General features: G+C 35.0%; 4 protein-coding genes across 7 annotated transcripts; 2 read left to right on the top strand and 2 right to left on the bottom strand.

The window, feature by feature from the left end:
• Positions 1-1,206: 1,206 nt before the first annotated feature.
• Positions 1,207-4,921, top strand: LOC9302692. Its single transcript, XM_021029923.1, has 2 exons — positions 1,207-1,681; positions 2,607-4,921. Exon 2 carries the CDS (start codon positions 2,775-2,777, stop codon positions 4,671-4,673), a length of 1,899 nt encoding a protein of 632 aa, XP_020885582.1. The 5' UTR covers positions 1,207-1,681; positions 2,607-2,774; the 3' UTR covers positions 4,674-4,921.
• Positions 4,922-5,035: 114 nt separating this feature from the next.
• On the top strand, positions 5,036-7,728 carry LOC9300984 (spore germination protein 270-11). Of its 3 annotated transcripts, none has more exons than XM_021029938.1 (6): positions 5,036-5,273; positions 5,605-5,674; positions 5,770-6,208; positions 6,533-6,607; positions 6,699-6,824; positions 6,912-7,728. In XM_021029938.1, the coding sequence occupies exons 3-6, from the start codon at positions 5,789-5,791 to the stop codon at positions 7,563-7,565; spliced, it is 1,275 nt and encodes a 424-aa protein (XP_020885597.1). In that variant the 5' UTR covers positions 5,036-5,273; positions 5,605-5,674; positions 5,770-5,788; the 3' UTR covers positions 7,566-7,728. The 3 variants fall into 3 exon arrangements, with proteins under 3 accessions (XP_020885597.1, XP_020885590.1, XP_020885593.1); XM_021029931.1 differs by having other exon boundaries at positions 5,756-6,208; XM_021029934.1 differs by having other exon boundaries at positions 5,605-6,208.
• A 1,895-nt stretch (positions 7,729-9,623) lies between these two features.
• On the bottom strand, positions 9,624-11,331 carry LOC9300983 (NAC domain-containing protein 104). Its single transcript, XM_002864862.2, has 3 exons — positions 10,903-11,331; positions 10,061-10,341; positions 9,624-9,944 (listed from the first exon to the last, which is right to left on the bottom strand). The coding sequence occupies exons 1-3, from the start codon at positions 11,048-11,050 to the stop codon at positions 9,807-9,809; spliced, it is 567 nt and encodes a 188-aa protein (XP_002864908.1). The 5' UTR covers positions 11,051-11,331; the 3' UTR covers positions 9,624-9,806.
• A 5,496-nt stretch (positions 11,332-16,827) lies between these two features.
• Positions 16,828-19,565, bottom strand: LOC9300982 (DNA repair protein XRCC2 homolog). Of its 2 annotated transcripts, none has more exons than XM_021010941.1 (9): positions 18,982-19,565; positions 18,586-18,755; positions 18,422-18,489; positions 18,071-18,133; positions 17,718-17,855; positions 17,543-17,633; positions 17,359-17,395; positions 17,164-17,267; positions 16,828-17,068 (listed from the first exon to the last, which is right to left on the bottom strand). In XM_021010941.1, exons 1-9 carry the CDS (start codon positions 19,313-19,315, stop codon positions 17,045-17,047), a joined length of 1,029 nt encoding a protein of 342 aa, XP_020866600.1. In that variant the 5' UTR covers positions 19,316-19,565; the 3' UTR covers positions 16,828-17,044. The 2 variants fall into 2 exon arrangements, with proteins under 2 accessions (XP_020866600.1, XP_020866608.1); XM_021010949.1 differs by having other exon boundaries at positions 17,164-17,243.
• Positions 19,566-19,615: the final 50 nt, after the last annotated feature.

The raw sequence follows: 19,615 nt of genomic DNA, 5'->3' as shown, positions 1-19,615 counted from the left end.
GAAGAAACGAACTCTACTAAAACCCTATAATATGATGAAGATGACGAAGTCCAAACCTAAAAACATGATGTAAAATATTGCAACAAGGCTTTCGTGTTTCCACATACACATTTTCACAAGATATATTATAATACTATAAAGGTTAGTAGTATAAAATATTGTCGACGTCAGCCGTTTCGCGTGGAGAGTTGAGGCCGAGGCTGACGGAATCGCCGACTAGTAAAGATTCCTTTTATTTTATGTCTTTTTTTTGTACTTTTTCTTTCATATATAATTCATTTTAACTAAAATTATTATGATAGACTAGATCATGACCCGTGCTATACAGCACGGGGTTTTATTATTATTTTTTTGAAATATATTGTTCATTTCAAAATTTATTTAAAAGAAAAAAATAGTCGTTCGTCTTTATTGTGGTCCTTGGCGACCATTTTCATCACACCACGACAAAAAATTGGTATCAATTAATATATTTGTGCTTATAAACTAAAATGAATAAATTGTTCTTACTTCTTCTTCTCCCAGCGCACATCTAACATTTTGTTCATTAATCACTTCAATTATTTTTCAAACGAAAAATGTTCATTTACGTACATCAACTAAATTGATGTTATTTTGCATTGTTTATTCACATGACACATATCATATCACTTACACAAATCAACAATTGATGTTTGATTAAATAAGGTTTGAATATGTTTTTTGCTTGAATAGAAACTTGAACGTTTTCACTTATAGATTTAGATGTAATTACAAACATAAAATAAAGTTTGAATATTTTTTTTGCTTGAATAGAAACTTGAACGTTTTCACTTATAGATTTAGATGTAATTACAAACATAAAATAAAGAAACAGAATCATAAGTCTTTTATTTCTTAGAAGCTTGATAGCACAAGTGCTTCGCATTTGGATAGTGGAATCTGATTTAATTTTTTTTATAATACTAGGTTTAATGATGCCAGCTAATTCTATATATTTTACTCCATATTCCTGGCATGAGAAAAAAATAATCGTTTTTTCTGTCTCGTTTACTAACAAAAGAGACATATAAAATGACAAATAACAAAAACTACAAACATCAATTAAGTTTGCATGACTCATTCAGCTGATATCATCATTACAAAAAAAATATTAATAAAACTCTTCAAGTTTTTCATAAAATTACGATGACGTCATAATAAACAATTAGGAAAGGAATCAGTTTTGACCGGTTAAGACGGTAATCGGTTCAGAAGTGACTTGTCGCAACATCACTACCACTCGAAAGAAAACAGAAAACAAGGGGCACAAAAGACTTTTTCTCCGTAAAAAGAGACGGCGTCGTTTTCATCGAAAAGCAAATTTTAATTGATTACCCAAAATAGAGCGTTGTCTCATCCAATCAGAACCGTTACTATCGACGGAGACAGAGGGTATTTTGGGTAATTCATCGGGATTCCCTCACTCGCGGTTATAAACGAGAACCTGAAAAGCCTAACACAAACAAACACGCTCATAATAAAAATATCTCTCCTTCTCTCTCTTTTGTAGCCCCGCTAATATTTCGACACCTGTTTCAGTCTCTTTTGTTTCTTCTTCTTCTTCTTCTTCTTCGTCTTCCTCGATGTTTTAGACGAAGCAGAGATTCTCAGTTTACGAGGCTTTTGCTTACGGAATCTCTCTCTGTCTCAGATCCATCAGGTTTTTTATTTTTCCTTTTTTACTATATTTGTTTCGTTATATTACTGATTGATTATATATGAATGCATGGTTTGTTTTTGTTTCGTTTTCTGAATTTGTCCAGCTTATTTCTGTAATTGTCTCTTCCTCTTTTTAGGGTTTATCTTTTTCCTTTTTTTTTAAACCTTCAAGATGTTTACTTTTTAGAGTATGCATGATGATTTCTCTAATGATTGATTAATTCAGATTCTTTCTTTTTCTTTTTTGTTGGTTACACAAATTTTATTTTTGTTGTTGCGAATTTTATAGATCTTCTTCCCCAAAGTTAGAAACTTGTGAAATATATTCAGAATCTTTGTTGATTCCATGTATGTGTTTAAATTAACAATTATTTCCTTAGATCTTGTTTATTGTGTTTGGATCTTTATTTTACAATGGAAAATCTTCAGACATTGCTTGTTGTTATCACTTATCACTTATCAAAACAAAGTTGACTTTCGATTTTATTTAAGAAGTTTTCAAAGTCTTTAACATAATTCTGATTTGCTTTTGAGTTTTTTTTTTTTGTGTAACAGAGTTTTTTTTGTACTGTTTACTAATCTCTAGACCAATCTTATCTTATCCTTTTTTTCGTTCTGCTTTTTTGGGAAATTTCTAATTTTTTCGAGCATAGAAAGATGTGTCCTTCACGTTTCACTTTTACCTAAGGCTACAATGTTGCCACCATTAGTCATTTTGGTTGGTACTTGGTCCTTTTCAGATACAGTTGCAGCCAATTATTGGTCTCTGTACTTTGAATCTCTTAACATTGTCACAAGCCGCAACTTGTATTACACTATTGACTCAAATGCTTTTGTGATTATTAGTCTCAGCCTCTCATGTCATTGTAGTGTTATTGATCTTCTTGCTTAAGCTTTCTACTAACAAAATATTTTAACTGCTGCAGAAAAGTTTCTCTTGAAGATGGACAGGGCAGATACATGGGGATTTGTCAGTGGTGGGAGATGTTTATATCTCAAGTTGCTTTTATGTTTATAGCTCTTCAAAGTGTTCTAAGTATTTGTTGTTTTGGTCATTCTGTTTCCTCCGCTGCATTGTTCTGTCTTCTCTTCATATGGATTTGAACCAGAGTGTTGTTCACTTTTCTCGTGGCAATGGTATTGCAAAGCTTGACAATTTCGGCGATACTGCTCTTAGCTTGAAATGTCTTGGAAGCAGTGCAGGAAGATTCATTGGAAGCTCTCACCATAACCATAAGCTTTGTTCTGATGTTTCTAATTGTCCTGATGGTGGCTGCCGGTTGGTTCTCGGTTTGGGTCCAACACCGCCTTCGTATTATTACAATGTCACGGGTAATGATAATAACATCAAAGGCTCAGCTTCTTCTGGGAGTGTTCAGGAACTCTCATCAGGAGGCAACTCAATCCTGCAACTTGGTCCTCCAGCTGTGACCATGGATACTTTCAGCGGACTTGATTGTTCGTTGTTGACATACACGGATACTAATGTGTCCCAAGCTGTTGTTGACGAGGGTTCTACCTCAGCAAGGCGATCAGGTGGCTATATGCCATCGCTTCTTTTCGCTCCAAGGACGGAAAATGTTAGAAAACCTTCAAGAATGCAAGAGTGTAGTACGAATTTTGGAACTGATGCTTATAATTCACAGCTGAGCCATGAGTCAGAGTTCTCTGTTGGCGCTTTCTCTGACAGGTCGGCATCTGCTACGTCTTCTCAGCAAAGATTGAGCAACCCGAAGAAGTGCAAGTTTATGGGATGTGTGAAAGGAGCTAGAGGAGCTTCGGGACTCTGCATTGGCCATGGAGGTGGCCAGAGATGCCAAAAGCTAGGTTGCAACAAAGGTGCTGAGAGCAAAACTACTTTCTGCAAAGCCCATGGCGGAGGAAAGAGATGCCAACACTTAGGATGTACAAAGAGTGCGGAAGGAAAAACCGATCTCTGCATATCACATGGTGGTGGAAGACGGTGTGGATTCCCTGAGGGATGTGCTAAGGCTGCACGTGGCAAATCCGGGCTCTGCATCAAGCATGGTGGTGGTAAAAGGTGTAGGATCGAAAGCTGTACACGAAGTGCTGAGGGACAAGCTGGACTCTGTATTTCCCATGGTGGTGGACGGCGTTGTCAGTCTTCAGGCTGTACAAAAGGTGCTCAAGGAAGTACAAACTACTGCAAAGCTCATGGTGGTGGGAAACGCTGCATATTTGCGGGATGTACAAAAGGAGCGGAAGGTAGTACTCCGCTGTGTAAAGCACATGGTGGAGGAAAACGCTGTATGTTTGATGGTGGTGGTATTTGTCCTAAGAGTGTGCATGGTGGGACGAGTTTCTGTGTAGCTCACGGTGGTGGGAAGAGGTGTGTTGTGGCCGGGTGCACAAAGAGCGCTCGTGGGAGGACTGATTGTTGTGTGAAGCACGGTGGTGGGAAACGGTGTAAGTCTGATGGTTGTGAAAAGAGTGCGCAAGGTAGCACTGATTTCTGTAAGGCACACGGTGGTGGGAAGCGCTGCTCATGGGGAGGAGATTGGAAATGCGAGAAATTCGCTAGAGGAAAGAGCGGTTTATGCGCTGCGCATAACAGTATGTCCCAGGATAAAGCTGGAAGCAAGGTTGGTTTGATTGGACCGGGACTTTTCCGTGGCCTTGTCTCTACTTCTTCACAAACCACAACAACTGCAACTACTACTACCACTGATCATTCACAATCTGGAGTCAGCGCGGTCTCTGATTGCACGGAGTCCATTGATCGCCCGCTGCCACCGCTGCTTCATCAACCAGAGAAAAGACAGAAGCTGATGATACCAATGCAGGTTCTTGTGCCTCCATCAATGAAATCCTTAAGCTTCTCAAACACCGAGAGACCCGAAATCGAAACAAACAACAACAGTAGTGGCAGCAATGGGAGGAACATCTTTGACTTTATGATTCCTGAGGAGAGAGTTCACGGCGGCGGGCTTATGTCTTTGCTTAATGGTAACATGAAACAAACACTCCATTGATGGAATTTGAAAGCTTCTTCTCTATGTGGTAACAAAGCTAGAATCTGTGTAAAGCTTCATGTAATATGTATAGTTTTTTGGGGTTTTTTTGTTACTCTTTCTCTCTTGGGTCCTTTGTAAATTTCATGGGTCTCTGTTTTTGTTTGGTCTGGTCTTGACTTGACCATCTAGTCGATGGCTTGAACCCAAGTCTTTGTTTATTTGATCATTGTTGGGAATGTTGCAAAATGTAGTAAAAAGTGTTCTTATGTTTGGTACAAAAAAAACCAACTGGGTCAAATCAGCATTTCCGGTTAAATAGTTTTTTGGTTTAGTTCGCCTTGACCGGTTTAATGGAAGGTCAAAGAAACTCCGTCAAAATTAAAATACAGTAACAAGTAACAGCCAAACCAAGTCATCAAATGGATAACGGAATCCTTCCGCCGTTATATTTTCCGTTAGCTTTATATATACACTGAGGCGGTTAGCAACATTTCGTCTCTTTGAAACTGATTTTTCCCTCTTCTCTCTCTCTTTGCCTTGGAGATTTTTCTGAGCAAGCTTCGTGATGCTATCGAACCAGAGGAGCACGAATTAGCTTCTCGATCACGATTCTTTTAGGTATGCGATTTTGATTTCAGTTCCGATTTCGAGCTCTATCGCGATTGAATCTGTGTTTTTTCCCGTTCTCGATTCCTCTAGGTTTTGTGATTTTACGATCGGAAATTTCGGTTCTTCTTCTTCGTTTTATAGTTCAATCGTTCTCGATTTTGATTTCTTCAAGCTGTGATGATGATTCTCGGTAAATTTCCTCTTTGAATCTGAGGTAGATTTTGCTGTTGTCTCGTGAATCTTCATCGTCAGTTTTGGCGGGAAAATGTTTCTGCGGTGGCTTGTTCTTGATTGAATCTGAAAATTATTAATGTCTTGTGCTCTCGATTACATTTTTCAGATCGTCGTCACAGTTTTATCGGAAAGCTTTAGCGGCTGAGAGAAACAGTGAATAAGTCGAGACTTCTCTGGTGATTTGTTTTTTTTCTTTGTGGTTTTGGTGATTGCAAATCCTCTGGTGATGTTGATTAAAAAAATGTCTCATTTTGAAGTCTGGTGATCTCAGATTCTCCTACTGTAGCGGTATGTTGGACAAAGACGAGCCGTTTGTCTACAACGAGGTGGATTACAAGACGCCGAAGCAGAGTCCCCAAACTTGGCCGATGGATAAGATCCGGCAGAGCCGTTTTCAACATAAAATGTCATCTCTTTTGAGTCCGGTGACTCCTAAAAGGAATTACAACATCAGCAATGCAAAGTCACTCTTGCTGCAATGCTTACGGGACGCTAAATCAGATCCACTCCCTCGTAGGCGCTTTCCGGTTTCATGCACAGATGAAGGAATCTTGATGGATGGTGTTCTGGTCACATCAGCCACTAAAAAGAAGGTGTCTGAGTCTCCTTCAAGCTGTCCCGGACGATCAGCGCGTTCTTCAATCTTCCGGAGTCAGCACAAGAAGAATACAGAGTTTAGCAGCCCTATAAGCGAATCAGGCCGTAACCAGGTTCGTCTTTCGCTCTTTATTGTTTTCATACTTTTGAGATTAGTATCGGTAAGAACCTAGAACATTACTGAGTTACTTAAGAAACACTGCCTGTGATATTCCACAATGGTCACAACATAGAGTTGCTAGACGTTAGTGATTGTTGTAGATCAAAGGAAATTGGAAATTTCTATTTTTGTTGAACATGTTACAGTTATAGATGATGTTGAACTTCCAATGCCTTGATCCATTCAGGAGAAGCAAAGATTGTGTATCCTTATCGCAACTAAGCTCACAATTCTGTGTTGAAATGTATGTGTTAAGAGTTCTTTGGTGATTTTTCAGGAAACCACTCTGTCTCAGCAATCTTCTTCAGCTGGCGAGGGAAAGATTTTAGCAAATAGTCCTTGTACACCAAAGGTTTTACTTCGCAACGCATTCTGTATAAGGATGCCCTGAAGAATCATAAGTTCGTAACCAGTTCTCATTTGCTTTTATCTGTGTTTATTAGGCTGCTAATCCTTCAAAACTGCAAGCTTCTGCTGAACCATTCATCCTCACACCAAGACAAGCTGCTTCTCCTTTTCCACCACAGCAACTGCCATATGATCATTATAATCCGCAGTTTCCATGCGCTGTAAGTTGATCTGAACTCACACTTTTTCTTCTATGATCAACCTTTTTGTTTCAGAAACGAACAACTCAAACTCTAATTACGCTGCAGAATCCCCTGCACCTGCAGCCATACCCGTACTTGCACCGGCCTCGGCCTCTGATCTACGTTTATCAGAGACCACCACTTCTTCCGCTCTTACCCCATGGGCCTGACCCCTATACGCTAAATAGTCAAAAGGACTTTCCTCCAATTCTCTCTGGCAACCAAACACCAACCACCAGTCCACATTCACTTCCCACAACACCTTCTTCTAGCCAGCCCAACACAACCACCAGCGACTCACCAGTCCACACTCCCATATCTACTACTTTTACAGCCAATCTCAATACCAGTACTACCACCTCCACACATGGCCCCTCACCTTCTGTTGATAGAGTCGACACAGTGGCGAAAATACCAGACTTGTCGTCGTCACCTTCTGATGGACTCGAAACAGTGACGCAGAAACCAGACTTGGCTTCACCTTCTACTGGACGTGAAACAGTGACGCAAAAACCAGACTTGGCTTCACCTTCTGCTGGACTTGGAACCATGACGATAAATAAAGACTGGTCACCCTCTGATGATGGACTCCCAACATTCACACAAGATCAACTTGATTTTATGAAATCACATAACAGGCTCTTCCCAGACTATGTTTTCGGGCGTTACAAATACAAAAAGAGAATGTCAGCTTTCAAACATCAGGAGGAGCACCGGTAAAACAAAAAGGTAAAATTCTGTTCATAAAAAGAAAAACTTCTATTCACCACTATATTTCTTCCCATACATCAAACTTTTTTTCAGCTTTTCATAGGATTGTTAAAAACTCTTTGATTACTACATATACATAGAAAGCTAATAGATATTTAGATAACAAACCAAAGAGAAAAACAAGTCAATGAAATATATGCATCTATCTGTTTCTTAATCAAATGCATCTTCTCTTGTTTCTATTGGTTTCTGCATTCCAAGAACCAACTAAATTAAACCCTTGGTTTTTTTTTAATCTTTTTAATTTTGGTTGTGTATAAGCTTTATACACTAGTGAATGATGCTTCTTCCAACCAATGTTCCCTTACGAAATCCACATTTTTTAGCTTAACGAGACTGATCTTGATATTTGCTATGCGATGTAAAATTCCACATCCAATTAGAACGTCTCTGGTTTAGACCAACAATATCAATCGTATAGATAGGTTTAAATATTGTTTTCGTTGAAAACATTATTCTAATTATGAGATAGTTATGCATGAAATTAAAACAGCAAAACCATGAAATTTTCCACATCCACTCCCAAACTATACAATGATCTTTTAATCTCAACCCACTCTTTCCCAACTTGAAATCTTTCAATTCCTTTTTTAAAATTATTATTTTTAGGTGTGCAAGGTGCTTGCATCATACATGAGTCAGTGCTTGCTAAGCAAGCACCCATTAAAAAAAATTATTTATATGGAAAATTAAAATAATCTAAATAGACGTAGACAGACGATGTTGCTTGGCTCGGCGACACAAGACAACTAACTACTAAACCCAATCAAAGATCTATAGAGAGAGAGTCTATAACTTGGAGCAAAAGGCTCTCAATTGCTCAACTCTTATAAATAATTTAACAATATATATAGCAAATCCTACTCTAAACCGGATCAGGTGTAGGCCACACGTATATCAAATTTAGAGGCCACACTTGAAAATTTATGTACTTCCAACATAATTTGCTTATAATACTCAAATTCTCTCATTTTTGTTCCCTTTAAACTTAGGACTGACTCATCAAAAATAGAAAATTTCTCACTATTTTCTCAAAAGTTACCTTTTTTTTTTATCTCTCATCTCTGGTTTCACAAAGAGAGAAAAAACAATTACTTTTTTTGTACTTCTCAAGTATTTAGCTATGGATTAGAATATAGTAGTACGCAAGTGTAATCTGATCCTACGATATATTAGACACCTAAACTTAGGGCCACAACTTATTTTTAGAAAAATTATTCTCCAAGCTGCCTGTCCTCTTCCATCTAAAAAAGAGAGAAACATAATTCGTATTTGTTGGTTTTTTTGTTGAGTTCGAACTAGACTGATCATATAAACTTTCAAGAAAGAAAGAACAAAAACAAAAATAAAACCCAAAAGTTAGTTTGGTCTATATAACTTTTTAAACACACTATTAGCCTTTCCCCATTATTATTCGCCAACATGGGGGGCTTATTATTTTAAGTCTCATTTGCATGCATCCAGTGGTAACATAATCATTATTTCCCATTATATAAATGCTCTAGTGTTTTGGATCTTGTTAGTCAAAACTCTAATCCGTTTCTACCAATTATAATATATTTTAGCTAATATTGTTCAAAGGATGAGAAGTAGGCTGCAATTTTATCCCATACTAGTTAGTAGTCCAGTAGATGTGGTTTTCCTCCTAACCTTAGGTACATTAGGCAAAAAGACGAGATATATTTTAATTTAATGTTTTATTGTGAAGCCTACACAAACCAATAATTTTAGGGTTATGATTGAATTCAGAATAAATCTTCTTCAGCTTATTAGATTGGTTTATCTAAACAAATTATATTTTTCATGAATTACTATATTGTTATTGTCGTATCGTATATATGAGCAATAAGTGCATATTTACACACAACTTGGGTTCATAATTGTAATAATATTTGCGGCAATTTGTTCACAATACAATTTGCTAACTTCTCCCATATAATATGCATATATATATATATATATATATATATATATAAATAACTAACATAATTAAATCAGTATTAAAAATTAATAGAAAGATATATTTGAATTTAGAAAAAAAATTACAACAAGACTAGAGCTTCTTCCTTTTTTGCTTCTTGCTTGCAAATTGGGGATTTGCTAATCTTACAACATATAACCTGTAAGAATGATGTCATTTCATTCTCATTCTCCTTTTCCCTATTTTTTTCTTGGGTGCTTCTGTCTTTATTACGGTAAGCTTACTTCGTCAAGATCATCTAAAGACAAAAACACTTCATCCAAGCATGAGAGTTCTGTCCCATCATCGTCTTCTTCCTCACTGCAATTTTGCTCATACACTCTGCATATCACCCACTTGCTATAATCCTGCACACAAAAATCCATGCCACGTGGAGGTCAACTACTAATTTTAGGTTAAAAGAAAATGTAATTTTTAAGTTAAAGCTGACAACTTTAGGCTTGTGAAACAAACGGGTACTCACGGGTTTGTGACTAGAACTAGAAGAAGCACGGTTTGATCTCTTAGAAGATCGACTAGATGAAGAAGAGGAATCTGGGAGGGAATATTCTTGCATGATCCAGTTAGTCTGAGAATCTCCGAGATAGAAAGTTAGATACTTTTTGATGCCCACTTTCTTGTGTGTGGAGCTTGTGTAGATTGGCTCGTCCATTCCCATTGATCCCCAATACCCATTGCTTGTCACTCTCTCTTGTGTCTTTCTACTATAGAAGTACCATTGCCTCCCTTCTCCCAAAGCTTTCCCTGTAGTTTATACGTAAAAAAGTTATGTGTGTATTTGAAATTTGTTTGTATGTATGTCTACGTACATGTTTTGGTGAGTGTGTACAATATGTATATGATTGATTGTGTTGGTGATCATGAGATCGAATGATTGAAATTGGTGCACATGTATGACTATGAACAAAGCAATGTTAATAATGGTTCACCAATTAATAGATTCCTTCCGAGAGAATAAAAAAGAAAGTTATTAGGTAAAAGATTGGTACTATTAATATTTGTGTGTATGGTAAGATTTGGAAACAAAAACAATCCTTAAAAAGAGCAACCCAACAAAAGTGTACTGCTAAAAAAAAGGGAAAAAAAGACAGATTGGTTACTTAAATTGGTGACAACAATCAATCTACGTCCTTTAATCTGGATCCTTATATACACACATAACAATTTATAGTCAACTATACATATATATACATATATATGCACACGTACATGCATGTTTAGAACTATGGGATCATTATGATCATGTTGCATCATGATGCATATATTGAGAGAGAGAGATAGAGAGAGATATGTGTCTGTATATACCGGGAAGGTCCCAAGGATCGTAATGGTAAAGATCGAGGTCGGGGATGACGTCAGGGTGACAAGGCAAGAGGGAAGCTTTCCGGTGGAGGAAGTGAACGACGAGCTCTTCGTCGGTCGGAAAAAACCTAAATCCCGGTGGTAGATTCATTGATAACGATATTGATCTCACTACTTCACATGTACATATGTGGTTGCGTGTGAATGTGTAGAAGAAGATTATATAGAGAGGATGATGTGGAGCCAGAGGAAGTGTGTGAAAGAGATTGAGGTATATATAGGAGATCGAAGAAGAAGAAGAAGAAGAAGGTGGAATTTGAAAGTCATGTACTTTTTATATATGGCTTCTTTAATTCAGTTGCACATACACATTAAATTACCACCTTGAATTTGTTTTTTTTTTTAAATAGGAAAATTAAAGGAAATGATAAAAGAAAAACAAAAGAGAATGATGATGGTAAATTGGTAATAAAGATGAAAGCAAGCAAGTGTTAAAGCTTAATTTCCGAGAAGTCGTCGGCTTAAGTGGATCTTACAATTTCGGCTGCCGTTTTTTTTTTCTTCTTTCTATTTTTTTCCTTTTTCAATTTATTCTTAAAAGTAAAAACTGTGTTTCCAACGTTTGTAAGGGTTTACTGAATTTGATGTTTAAGATTTCATTACCAGTATTGTTTTTACGGCTCTTTTTTTTTTTTTTTATCTTACCACTGGTCATAAGTTGGTTTTTGATTTTTTTTTGAAAAAGTTGGTTTTAGATTTTAATCAAATATTTTCTCATGTTACAACTTACAACATAATCATTTTTCTCCGCTATTACTTACACATGCATATTCAGGAATTTGAATCCAATAATGCACTATTACAAACCAATAAACTATAAGTCTCTTTAGATAGTTAAAATCTAACACATTTTACCGATCTGATTTTAGTTTTTATTTTGATTTTTTTTTTGTCTAAATTTATTTTGTTGATAGACATAAAATTTGCAAGAAAAAAAATGTATATTTCTATAGCGCATAAGAAAACCTAAAGATTGAACAAAAAGATTACAAATATTTATTATTTGGCAAATATTTTAATTCTAGTAAGAGAAAGAGGCGGGCGAGGAAAACAAATGAGAGGTGTTGAGGATTGGATAGTTCCACGCAAAAGAGTATCTTCTTTCTTCTTCTTCACCACTAAGAAAGTAAGAAGAAGATTCTTATCCACTTCTTCTTATTTCTTCTTTCTATTTTTTTTTTTGTATTTTTATATCTAATTAAACTCATTCTCAAATTGGGGTGGAGAGTATAAGGCTTTCGTGAGGTGCGCAGACAAAAAATTTTTTTGTTTAAGTCGGCTTTAATCACCTGGGGTCGTCATTAAATGAGTGTATGTCAAGTCAGAGCACATATATTTTTGGTTGGTTCCATGTATAGCTGCTAAAACCATCTCCGATGTATTTCCCTATTTTTAATTTTATCTTTATAATAAAGGTGAGTTTTCTTTATTTTTACTCCAATATGTTCTTCTATTTTTTTCTCTAAAAAATTTAATTCTATTTATAGGGAAAAAAATCAAGATTCTCTATATAATCCTCTATATATAGAAAAAAAATAGAGATTTCTATTTTAGAGGTGAGAATAGAGGTGGGTGGATTAGAATACCTCTAAAATAGAGTTTAGAGACAAATATAAAGGTGGGTTGGAGTGGAGATGCTCTAATTATTGAGGTGATTTCAGTTAGTTTTTTCATTAAATATTTTACTAGTAGTACTATCATTTTTTTGTATTAATTATGTTCTCTGTTACGAATTAAGTACCTATCTTTCTAAACATTTTTATTAACACAATATCGGTTTCCAAAAAACAGTCATAGACTCATAGTAATATCAGCTATCTAACAATATGTTGAACTAAATAGGGGAAAAAACATAATTCATGTAAAATCATACTTCATGAAGAATACAAAATACCCTATTTTGATATATAAACATAAATAAATTTTTAAAAGAAGATAATATAAACATAAAGACAACCATTAAAAAAAAAGAATCAAGCCCATAGCAAACTAACGATTGCACTATTCATATATTAACCTATTTACTTATTATTTTTTTGAAAAAGAATTAACCTTTTATTTCATTTTATCAATTGTAAAAAATAATCACTAGAAGCTGCTTATGGCCTTTAGTCTATATCTACGTTTTAGTAATGGTTTCTATATACTAATAATTAATGAAGCCCACAGTTTACACTAAATAACAAACCAAAATTTTTGCTACAAACCAAAACAATGCAAATTTCATAATTTTGGGAGGAGGAAGAACGAATTCGAGGTCGATGAGTGATGATGACACTTCATGCTGAGATCATGCACACCGCAGTATTCCACGTGGCGCACATGAATATGAGTTTGGTCGTCAACCATTGGATTCTGGGCCCCAACCTTTCTTTGCCTTCATTTTGAGATTTGTCTTTGTACCTTTGTACCCATTAATTAATTACCCAACTCCTTTATTTTTATACTAATACTGAATTTTTAAGCTATTTTATACGATTATACAAAATAATTCATATATTAATCTGCTTACAACAAACACTAAACTTCCATATAAATTTATCTTCTTTAATTACATATTTATGTACTCAAACTAAGATGTACTTTCATATAAATTAAAAAAACCTTAAAAAGAAACAGGTACTAAAATAAAATAAAATTATATTGAATCAATTAAACTAAATACACTTGAGTTCATAACTTCATATACATCTCGTGAGAATGAGATCGATAACTAAATTACTGAATCTCTTTAAATTAAAGGGTGCCTTGGAGGCAAGGCAACCTCAGATTCATCCAAGTAACTATACTAAACTTATAAATATATTAATGATTTATGTATATACGAAGAAAACTTTTAAATTGATCAATCTTTCTCATTCATATGCATGAGTCTCCCTCAAGTAGCAATCAATGGCTTTTGTTATAAAATTGAGATCCACACAAACTCGAACACTTCCCATATAGATTCAGAGTTCAACTATAGATTTTTCTTCTTTGGACCCACTCCTTCTCTTAAAATAATTGACCTCTACTATTAATATTTGCTTAAAATAATTGACTTGTTAATTGCTATTTTACTATTATTGTTTTCACTGTTTGCTTCAAATAATTGCTATTACTATTGTTTTTTTTTCACAGTTCTTGATATAACTTTTTAAAAAAACTTACTAAGCAATTCATCAGATCAATTAAAAAAAAAGATAAAAGAAGAAGAGCATAGGAGTAGGCAGCCCCAATGAATAGGAGGAGTGTGTGGGTGCTCCTCAAACTTTGCTTCAGATTTCTCCAATGTTTTTAAAATTAAGAAATTCTCTACTATAAGTGTATAACAACAAAATGTGAACATCAAATTTCTTGATAATATTATTCTTATAAAAAGGGCAAAATTGTCAAAAGACATGAGTCACATTTGGATGATCTATTGCTTACGCTTACGCAGGCACATGCCCACGCCACACGCGTGATCGAAAGATCTTTGTCTTCTTTAGTTTTGTCCTCATTATTTAACTATCAATCTAATAAGTATATATTTTCATTTTCACTAGACAGATAATTGATGTTATATTTATTTATTGCTTGCATTTATACTAATCCACTAAAAACATATCGAAAGCTAAGGTGAGTGAGAGTATATAGTGATCCAAAAAGTACATCCAACATACAACGGAGTAAATTGAATTTGATACATACTGGACAATCATCGTGTGATTTGGAAAACAATTTACTATTTTAGTTAGCAAAAACTTAATTTTGTAAGATTGAGAAGAAAAAAATCAAAACAAAATATTCTGATTGGATTGTTTAAGAAACAAGACACCAAAATAGACGAAATCTCAATTAATGAGATCGTAGCTTAGTGTTACCATGTCTCGTCTTGTATCATATCTCATATATAAATCGCATTTATATGTATAAATTAAATACAAAATTTAAACAAAGTACTATTTTTAGGAAAAACAATTTACCATTACGGATGTTTTTTAAAATTACGGTAAATTACCATTCCAATAAACCTTTGTTAATAATTTAATATGACTGAAAAGATTTTATATTTTCAAAATTTTACAAAAACTTAAATTTCAATGAAAGGTTTTGAACTCAAACTATTAGTAAAGTAACAGTCGAGAATTATTACTTGTGTGAGATTAGTAATAGCAAGATAAGACTCACCACAAACAAACGAAAATGCAGGGATCTAAACAAATATGATAAAGAAAAGGTCTTCGATTAACAGGAACTACGTGGTGTTAATAATGGAGATGAAGTGTGAAGTTGATACAAAACAAAACACAAGCAATGAATCAAATCAAACTTTTGCGATGATAAAAAAAAAGCCTTAATTTGATTTAATTTTTTAGTTAATGGGTGAGAGAAGAGGAGATTGGATATAGGTTTCAAACAAATGGGACTATGGGAGTTAGGCAAAAGTCAAAGCCAAACTCAAACTCGTCAAAGCCTTTCATACCCACATGCCCAATTTTTTTTGTTTTTATAATTTTTTGACGAATTGCTTTCGTTCTTATCTATAATTGTTCCATATCGGTAATTTTGTGCATCACTTTTTATGACATTTTTTAAGTACCAAATCATCTTTAAATTAGATTGTTACATTTGGAATTGATACCCCGCAATGGTACAATGGATAAATAAATCAAATTGTGTGGGAGATGTGTTGAGACTTTGAGGATATGATTGAAAAGAAAGTCAAATGTGACAAACTTTGCAAATTGTTAGTCTCTTAAGAGGCCACGTCTCTTTTAAAGGATAAAACTAAATGCCGTTTTACGGTTTAATTTCCATTTTATTTTTATCTTACTTTCGAGTTATTACAGCTGAGAAACGTTAATCCGATCGCCTATTACACCTCCTAATTTTTTTTTTACATGAGTTATCGCTATAACTACGAAGAAATGCTCAACTAATAAGGTGATGCATCTTTAGTTTCGATAAATGCAAAAAAATTACATGTTTTTGGAAACGAAAGTACATATCAAATCTAGTAAATTCATAAGCTATCTGACACATAATTACACTAATTATTTTTAAAAAAGTAAGAAAAAGGGTAAATATGAAGAATATATACCTGTGGAAATCAATCTCACGCAATCTAAAAAAGATGGATAATTGTTTAGTTTCACGTCACACATCATATCCAACACTTAAAAGTTTTCTAGTGGAAGTCCTATGAATATGATTCTGATATAGATGGATAATTGTTTAGTTTCACGTCACACATCATATCCAACACTTAAAAGTTTTCTAGTGGAAGTCCTATGAATATGATTCTAAAGCCTAATTATTACATAAAACAATAATGATTCCTAAATTCAAGTCTATCATTCTAATTTTCCATAAGATGAGTCAAGAAGACTCTTATCAGCTAAATTCCAAGATATATATAGATAGTTTTACTCCAAAAAAAGAAAAGAGAATTGCGGTGAAAACAAGATAAAAATTTCTGGAAAAAGAAAAGTAACCACCAAAAACTGATGACTGTACAGAGTCCAGAAGCAAAATGTTGTAATAATTTTGATGTCGAAAAAATGTAACACGACTCCTAAGTGCTAAGGCCTGTAGTGAATAGTAATGTCCCATTAAGAATCACTTTCAGGTTTATAGGCAGCTTAAAGTTAAAAAGTATGGTTTTCTAACAACAATGAGGTATAAAATTAACACGTGCAGTTGCAATTTCTCAGACTTTCATGTCATATCATGAAATATATATTTTAAACAAATTTAGAAAGATATTACAATCCAATTCAATTCAATTCCAAAACGTGTGTGTAAGTAAGAATGATATCCTTTCTTTTTATGTCTAAGATAAGGTTACCGAAATATTGTAAAAATAACCTAATCAAGTAAATAAAAAAGAAAGACAAATTTACCTTTAAAGATTTAAGTTTTGCTGTCCATATTTTTCCTCTTTCTGATGTAAATAATTATCATAAACTTTACATCTGGCGACTTTGCTGCAAGCTGCTTAGCTAATAGCTAACTTTGAATTCACAATAGTTTATGGTTTCTACACATTACATACTTACAAACATGTGTGAGTCTCTAAGAGAGAAAGAGATATTGAAGAATACCTGAAGTGAAATCTAGGTCACGAGACAATGACAATACCGGACTGCATGAGATGATGAAGCAGGAAAAACAATATATGAGTAATAGTTTAGAGTAAAATGGCTTTGCAAGACTTGCAATGGTTGTATGTTTCCTTACATCGTCTACTATGAATCGATCTATGCTACTGAGTTGCGGTTGTAGCCATTCAAGTAAATATGCCGACAAATTTTGTTGCCCCGTTTGTAAAGACCGATGATCAGCTGCAGGGATGATAAAAGATTTTTTTTGCTGTACAGTAAATGAAGGAAGACATAGAGAGAAAGCGAAAAACCGAGAAAAAAATATTCTAACCAGATTTTCGTATGATTATCTTATGTGTTACAAATGCCTGCAATGACCACAAAGAAAGGTAGTGAGAAAGAATCATCCTTCGAAACAATCGATAAAATTTTGTAGATCCTGAAATCGTTTGTGTCAAAAATGATCTACAAAGCATTCCAAGAAGAGGCTCTAAGGGTTCACATCAGAAAATGACCTGCCAAGAAGAAGGCATGAATTCACGAATTAGAGGTTGCTGAGCTTTACTTGCAGCGTTCCCTGGAAAATCGTCGTTTGAGGAGAACTTTCTGAAATTTTTGGGAAGTTAGAGATGAAGCGACTGTAGCAACAAAAAAGAAACCGTATACAGAGCATTTGATTAACCAACTAACCGATTATTCTCAATTGCTGGGTACTTTTCTTCATAAATTGTAGCCTTAGTGGCAAGTACTACCAGCGAATGCACCTGCAGGAGCTTCTTCAACTCTTGCACTATCATCTCCACCACATTCGTTAGGGACAGACTTTTCCTATATATCATGAATATAAGTCTCACATAAAAAGGATCAAACTCAAAGTTCCTCAAACTCTCTAACATGTTGAATTAAGTAAGCTAAAGACACAGAATCCAAATAAAGCAACCAAATTTGTATAGAAACAGAGAAGCTGTCACTTTACATACACCATGTCAGTTTTTTTGGGTATCCAGAGTCTCCTTTAGACTGTCTTTATGTAGATATCTTACCTGTTATGTGTCTCCAATGCCAATGATGATGATAGACGATCAGTCCAGTGGAAAGCACCAATGCTGGCGAAAAGATTGCAAAATAATTAACTCAAATACTTCTTGTGCGCTTGCTAGATAGTAGTGTGCATAAAACCCTACAATGCATCTGCGAAAGTAACATTACACTAGGTTATCTAGCCATATGGCATCAATAGTAGCGCCAATCATGTAAACCTGATCTAACCTATGATGGACTAGTTTCAGCATTTAGAGAATAAAAAGTTCTGAAATGGTCCTGGAAGATATATTAGATGAAAATAGCATCTGTAGATCTAACTGAATGAGAAACTAGTAGATTCAAAGACAAACCTGTCAATCATAAGCACTCCGACTTGACTTCCACAGGCTTCCTGTTGTCGGATCCGGTAATGCAATGTCTGCAACACAATGACATAATGATACAAACTTTTCAACAGGGTCCTAGTATCCAACACAAACCCAACAATATGAGTTACATCAACAGAAAACACTACCTTGAGACTGGACAAAAGCTCAAGACTATCATAGCAACGAACATACAGAAACCTTTTCATGCATGAAACATATAACTCCTCATCAAACACAGTCTTTGGCTTCTCTTGTGCAGATTTGCAACTCTTAACATTTGACTCTTCAAGTTGCCACCATGCTCCATTTCCTAACCCTGATACGCGGAAACAACCACATTCAACCATCTTCGATATACATCGCATATTATAACACTACACTAAACAAAAACTTAAAACTACCAAAGATCACACTATGACTGAGATTATCTCAATTATTTCATGAATTTGAAACTGTTTATGTATAAGTATGCATGTATGACTACTTGATTGCAAAATCAAATGCAAAGTAAAACGAAGGGAAGGGTTTCAGGAATTGCATACGGTTAGCTTGAAGAAGACGATGCTTGAGCATTTGAGATAACCGGAGTACATCAAAGCGACAATCCAAATCGAGAAACAAAACCAGTTTCCCTAATCCTCCATAGTGAATGCCGTTCCACGTTTTAGGAAGAATGCAACTGATCGCAGCTTGAATCAGGATCTGAGTTTTCGCAGACGGAGATGCGCCGGTGATCTCGACTACGTTCCCGGCGCGTAAAGGTACACGGTGAAGAGGCGGAAGAAGCATGAATGCACGGTCTTTAAGAACCCTTGATAACATCTGCTTCGCCGTTTCGTCTCCGCAAATCCAACTACGCGCTTCTTCTTCTCCCATCGCTCGTCACGCGCGTGTCACTAATTCCGACGTGAAAGTCTCGGCGACTAGCCGGAGATAATGGCGAATGAACTATGGGCTTACAAGAGAAATGCCCATGGGCTTAAGTTAAACATTAATAATGGGCCCAAACTAAGATATATGTTAAGCCCAAGAGTATATTAATGTCATATTCTTTCAGTTTGGTCCCCATATTTTTTGTCATTATCCACATTTATCCATGGATTTAGCGATTTCCTTATCAGACACCCAAATATTAAAACCACTTAAAAGAAACAAAAATATGTAGATATTTGATTT

This window comes from Arabidopsis lyrata, assembly GCF_000004255.2.
Source record: "Arabidopsis lyrata subsp. lyrata unplaced genomic scaffold ARALYscaffold_8, whole genome shotgun sequence".
NCBI lineage: Eukaryota > Viridiplantae > Streptophyta > Magnoliopsida > Brassicales > Brassicaceae > Arabidopsis > Arabidopsis lyrata.
Note: the sequence above shows the minus strand (reverse complement) of the source record. Positions and strands in the feature narration are given on the sequence as shown.